Source organism: Silene latifolia, chromosome 8, assembly GCF_048544455.1.
Source record: "Silene latifolia isolate original U9 population chromosome 8, ASM4854445v1, whole genome shotgun sequence".
NCBI classification, from domain to species: Eukaryota; Viridiplantae; Streptophyta; class Magnoliopsida; order Caryophyllales; family Caryophyllaceae; genus Silene; species Silene latifolia.
Window position 1 is genome coordinate 61,490,504 of NC_133533.1, and position 6,057 is coordinate 61,496,560.

General features: G+C 34.0%; 2 protein-coding genes across 2 annotated transcripts; both read left to right on the forward strand.

Annotated features, from left to right (window-relative positions):
- The first annotated feature begins 1,503 nt into the window (after positions 1–1,503).
- LOC141595267 (protein FAR1-RELATED SEQUENCE 5-like) lies at positions 1,504–2,255 on the forward strand. The gene is made up of 2 exons (XM_074415231.1): positions 1,504–1,617; positions 1,683–2,255. The coding sequence occupies exons 1-2, from the start codon at positions 1,504–1,506 to the stop codon at positions 2,253–2,255; spliced, it is 687 nt and encodes a 228-aa protein (XP_074271332.1).
- Positions 2,256–2,313: 58 nt separating this feature from the next.
- On the forward strand, positions 2,314–3,494 carry LOC141595268 (protein FAR1-RELATED SEQUENCE 5-like). The gene is made up of 2 exons (XM_074415232.1): positions 2,314–3,062; positions 3,119–3,494. Exons 1-2 carry the CDS (start codon positions 2,314–2,316, stop codon positions 3,492–3,494), a joined length of 1,125 nt encoding a protein of 374 aa, XP_074271333.1.
- Positions 3,495–6,057: the final 2,563 nt, after the last annotated feature.

Genomic DNA, 6,057 nt, shown 5'->3' on the forward strand with positions numbered 1-6,057 from the left:
ATTTGTTCCTCTCCATGTGTATCAATGTTAGGCGAATGTTCTTATCCATTATATGAAAGAAGAAGTTTGGTGTTTAAAGATTTAGGGCTGTAGAGCTTAGGGTTTTAAGAAAAGGAGAAGAGGAAAACAGAAATGAATGGGAAATTGTTGGTTGAGAAACTAGGGTTTGCATTTAGTGAAAGTGTATTTATAGATGAGATAATGAAACAACATGTGTCCTTTCAACTGCCACGGATTTTATTTTAATTAATAAATTAAAATTAATAAATTTTGTTGAAGGAGTTGGGAGTTGTTTTTAAATAAATATGTTTAGTAAATGACATTTTGTCCTTCAATATTCCAATACAATGAAATTGTGTCCTTTAAAATTCTTTAATCGATTTTTTTATTTTATGTAAATAGAAATTATCGATTTTTTTATTTTATGTAAATAGAAATTATCGATTTTTTTATCTTACGTAAATTATCCCGTTACATGTACGTAAGATATATTTAATCTAAATTGTTCAAGTACGATAAATTGAATTTAAATTAACTAAAACAAACGCTAGTAATCATAACAATTCTTGAATATTATTTGATTCAATTACACATTTTACACAAGAAAGCACCATAGATGACTTGGAATTACGCCAGTTCTAATGATATAATCCCTCTCCATCTCCCAATAGTTCCTCCATTCACCTTCTACGTCGCGATCATCAATCTCATAATAATCAAGAATAGCTTGAATGTCAAGTACGACAATTGTCGCTCAAGTAAGTTGGATACGGCCAATAGACAATTTAGATGTCATTATCCTTGTAAGAGGCCTTCTTGGCCTAGGAACGACTGGGTAAGTGTCACAACCAGGTAAAAAACCCAACCTAGCGCCTGCAAGATCAATAAATTTCTGACGATTGATCATCACCCTTTCCATGAACTCCTCCCCAATTAAGAAATTCGGATCTCTACTGAGCAACTTGTCATAGCTTTCTAGGGTTGTTACAAATGAGGGATCGCAATATGGTGACGGCAAGACACCCATAATCTTAATATTTGAAAGATTTTGTAGTTGAAAAAAAAAAGTACTATATGACTAAATCATAGGGATTTATAGAGAGTGTGGATAATGGTAGGATTAGGTTGGCGGGAGAATTAGGCGGGAATTTTTCATCAAATTAATTAAAAGAAAATGAGGGAGAAAACCTTCCAACTTCCACCGTAAATATTAGGTATTATTTTTAAAATTATAAATAATTAAAAATAAAATATGAGTAAGAAATTAAAAATAATTAAAAGAAAATTAGGGAGAAAACCTTCCAACTTCCACTGTAAATAGTAGGTTTTATTTTTAACATTAAAAATAATTAAAAATAAAATATGAGAAAAAAATAAAAATAATTAAAAGTAAATTGAGATTAACCTTTCAACTTCCACAGTTAAAGTAGTTCAACACAGCAAACTCTAAGTTCATCAACTCCATCACCTTCATCTTCTCAAAACAACCTTCATCATTTAAAAATGTCGAATAGTTTTGATTTAAATGCTTTGTATATCGAGGAGGAGGGAGAAACCGAAGTCATTGACGAGAATGACACAACCATCGAATTGTTACGACATGCGACATGTTCGAAGGTAATTAAGACAATCAACCAGCTATTGAGCCTACGATTGGTGCGGAATTTGAATCGGGTGAACAGTTTGCGCTTTCATATACTTACGCTTATAAGACGGGGTTTGAACTTCATGTTCGTAGTAGCCAACTTTTGGCTCCCTTCAAGGAGCAGGGGGTACGTCGAAACGGAGTTGGGGATAAAGAACCACGATTCCACATGATGAACAAGATTAGGCTTATGTGTTCAGAGGGCAATACGACGAAGAAAAGCTCGTGTATAACACCATGTAAAATGTATGTATTTGGGAAATTAAATCACGACACTGGGAAATTTGTAATCTGTACTTGTGATTTGGTACATAATCACGATTTGAATCCTGAGGTTAGCCGGCATGTAGTCAATTATAGGCACATAAGCGAATATTTCAAGGCCAGGTTGGTGTTGAACGACAGAGCTGGCATACCAATTACCCGAAACTTCAACACATTAGTTAGGGAGGTTGGAGGGATTCATAATCTACATTTCAATGGGCAGGACGCGATAAACTTCATCAACAACGAACGTCGCAAAAGTAGGTTTCGTGGTGACGCTAAAGAGGTCTTAAATTATTTTGAGGGCTTAAAAGAGCGAGAATCCGATTTTTACTACGCTTGTTGAAAGGGACGCGGAAAATAAGTCGTTGAACATTTTTCTCGTCGATGCACGATGTCGTGCCATGTACAAGGCTTTTGGTGACCCATCGTCGTTCGATAGTACATTCCTAAGCAACAGGTACCAGATGCCTTTCTGTCCATTTGTTGGAGTTAATCATCATGGAAGTACAATATTATATGCAGTGGCTTTAATTTCATACGAAGACACAGAGTCATTCGAGTGGGTGTTTGAGAAGTGGATGGAATGTATGGGGAGAGCTCCGACCGTCTTACTAACTGATCAATGTAAAGCAATGGAAGGGGCAATCAAGAAAGTGTTCCCGGAGACTAAACATAGATTATGCCTTTGGCATATTCTTCAAAACGCGGATAAGAATCTAAAAGACCACCCACAATTTCCTCAGATTGACAGAGATTTGCGTACGCTTGTGCACGAGAGTATCACCGAGGAGGAACTGCAAGATAAGTGGGACGATTTCATGGAAAAATACAACTTGCGACGCAACAAATGGTTGAGGGGTGCATGGGATATGAGACAGCGGTGGATGCCTGTTTTTTGGAAAGACACTTTCTGTGCGGGTATGTCTTCTACTCAGAGGAGTGAACAAACAAACAGATTTATTAAAACGTACATGAGCATAGAAACCGGCCTGATGCAATTCATGAAGCAGTACGAGGACGCCATAGAGAAAAAGGTGGAGGACGAGAAAGTCAATAACGCCAAAGACATTAAGAGCCCACTTAAATGGGATCCCATGATATTATTCGAGGATATCTTTAGTAAGGTCTACACAAACAAGAAATTGGAGAGGTGAAAACAGAGGTATATGGTTGTATAAGCACCAACGTCGAAACTCTTCCAAATAGTTTGGGTTTCATCAAGAGGTTTAGAGCCACATCAAAAGTGACAGAAGCATTTTGGAAGAAAGATCGAAGAAGTTTTGAAGTGAGTATTGACACAATCACTGGTGAGTATAAATGTGGTTGTAAGATGTTTGAATTTAGAGGGATCTTATGTCGCCATATCATGAAGTGTCTTGATGTGTTGGAAAAAGCTATCCCAGACATAAATACATATTGGATCGCGGCGCAGGATTTGGTTAGAGGATACGAAAATATTCGGGTTGGGTACTACAACCCGGATGAGTCAGAACGTGTTAAAAGGTCTCTTGAGATAACGGTGAAAAATGATTACATTAAGAGGTTGGCTATGCAAAGTGAAGGGTCTTCTCGCCATTTATAATAGCGAACCGATGAACTAATCAAAGAGTTGGAGGCTCTTTCATTTGCGGAGTGGAGTTTCCTCAAAAATGTGGGGTCGTAGGAGACTACGACCTAGGGAGACTATCATAAACACACCTCAACAAGAAGGTGACATTAGAACAAGCGAGGGAATGGCAGAAGACGTATTGTCAAACAGACAAAGAGAAGGAGAAAGACAAATGATGAGGATCCGACAACCACTACGCTCCCCCCAAATAAGAAACCCAACCCGACATGTTCCAAACGATGATGCTTCATCCTTTATGAGTGGCTTTAGTGGTACACAAAATATTCCACGTTTTACACCGTCACAAAATACTCCGACGTTCTCCCAATCGCAATTTAGGTCACAATATTCAAATTCTCAATATTCTCAATATACAAATTATAGTCATAGGTTGTAAATAGGAAGTATGAATTTTTTTTTGTATATCATTTGACTTCTTTAAACAAATAATGTATGATCAATCAAAATCAATGACTATTTTCTTTAATTCATTTTCACAGTATTGAGTATATGTCTTCAAGTATTAGAATAGCATTCGGTTAACTTGTGCAAAATTATGCCAAAAACAAAAAAGAAAAACCCACAAGAGGATTCGAACACGAGACACTTAGTAAGGAAAGCATGAACTAAACCACTGCACCCACTAACTTATACCGTCATATGTCCAAATCCTATATATATATATATATATATATATATATATATATATATATATATATATATATATATAAGGTCTTTTTAACTTCCTATCATGGATATTAGCAAATACTTCTTATAACTTAAAAAAATAAAATATTTATCAATTTAATTAAAATTTTAAAATAATGTGTATAAAAAAAGACATAACTTACTCATACCCACATAAGCAAAAAAAAAAAAAAAAAAAAAAGTACAATGAAAATTAATCATAAAATAAATTTAATTTTAAATTTTAAATTTTAAAAAAAATTTAATTTAAAGAAATTAAATATTAAAAACAATGTGTATAAAACAAAACATTACGCAAAAAAAAATTACAACGAAATTTAGATATTATTTAAAATAATATAAGACAAAAGAAAAGGTATTATATGAAAAAATATTAATTGAAAAAAAAAATTAAAAAAAAATTAACGCAAATAATGTATTTTCGTAAATACACAAACATACATATAAGGAATAATCATACCGTATAAAGAAATTGATACAAAGACGAGTAGCGTATACAAGACTGATTTATATTAGAGGTATACATAAATATACGAAATATTAAAGGTATATACTGTATACATAAATACTAAAAATAATAAAAGGTATTAGTAATAAATAAGACTTAAATATAAATTAGGAGAGAAGTTTTTTAAAATTAATAAAATATGTGGCAAAACCGAGAACATTAATTAGGGGGGGCAATTAATGAAAGAATCAAGGGATTAATTAGATTAAATAAGATTCTTTGAGTTGGACAAGTGGCGCGTCATTATTGGTGGTGTATGAGGGTCTCATACACCTGGTGTAACTCTACCATCTTCCTAAATGTAGCGACAACATGGCATTTTCGGGTTTTGAGACGCTGCCAAATGGCATTTAAATATGTGCTCGGTTTGGCTTTTTATGTTATTATATAGATTTGAGGATTTAGAAAGAGATTCTATTTGTCGTTAGTAATAGTGGTTTAGCGGAGACTCATGTTACAATCGAATGATATCGTATATGAGTAGGAGCGATGATAAAGAACAATATAAAACAACGAAATAATGGGAAAAGAAACACTCATCGTTTAAAATATGAAAACATTTTAGCATGTTTTTCCATTTATATAATGACTTCCACCCAATTATATAAATGATTCCGAGATCCAAATCCATATTAACTCGGGCACGGGAAAACCGATACATCCCTCATTAATATAACTCGGTGGATTAACTCTTTAACCGATTCTACAATTAGAACTCTCGGTCGATGAAATTACGTTAAGTTCATCTCTAGCCCCGGAACATAAGACTAGTCTTCATGTCCCATTGAGTCCAACCAAATTTCGCGTGTAATAACTTGTTATTACCCCACTTACCCAATGAAAAATGAAAGTACCCCAGGGAACCGAATCTACCACAAATGTCAAAGGGATTCATGGGTCCTACTATTTGGAAAGGCTAATCTCAATTTTAAATATGTGAGAGGTCTTGTCGATTTATTATTTATCACTTTTATGTGAATTATATTAGTGAACTAACGATAATTATAATCGACACGGTTGAAAATACGATATAAATATATAAAAAATGCATGTGATGTTAATGGCGATTTGGCAATGCATGCAAACATATAAAGCAAGCAAATAAAGTAAAATAAATTTCCTAGTATAGCCTTTCCTAAAATAGAAAATCTTATATTCTATTACAAATTCGGAAATCAACTCCTTTGGTCCCTTGAATCTTCACGTGACACGCTTCCCAAGGATAGACACCGTCTCGATCGGAACTCCTTTCCGAATGGCACCGTCTTTTGGAAACTCCAGAATTACAAATAATTAAATAATAAAATGTACATTGTACTT

Bases quoted from the DNA above. Each gene is read 5' to 3' on its own strand.
- LOC141595267 (XM_074415231.1), top strand. From the start codon at position 1,504: ATGTCGAATAGTTTTGATTTAAATGCTTTGTATATCGAGGAGGAGGGA. The intron at 1,618-1,682 runs GTAATTAAGACA...TCGGGTGAACAG, and splicing joins GACATGCGACATGTTCGAAG to TTTGCGCTTTCATATACTTA.
- LOC141595268 (XM_074415232.1), top strand. From the start codon at position 2,314: ATGTACAAGGCTTTTGGTGACCCATCGTCGTTCGATAGTACATTCCTA. The intron at 3,063-3,118 runs GTGAAAACAGAG...TCTTCCAAATAG, and splicing joins ACAAACAAGAAATTGGAGAG to TTTGGGTTTCATCAAGAGGT.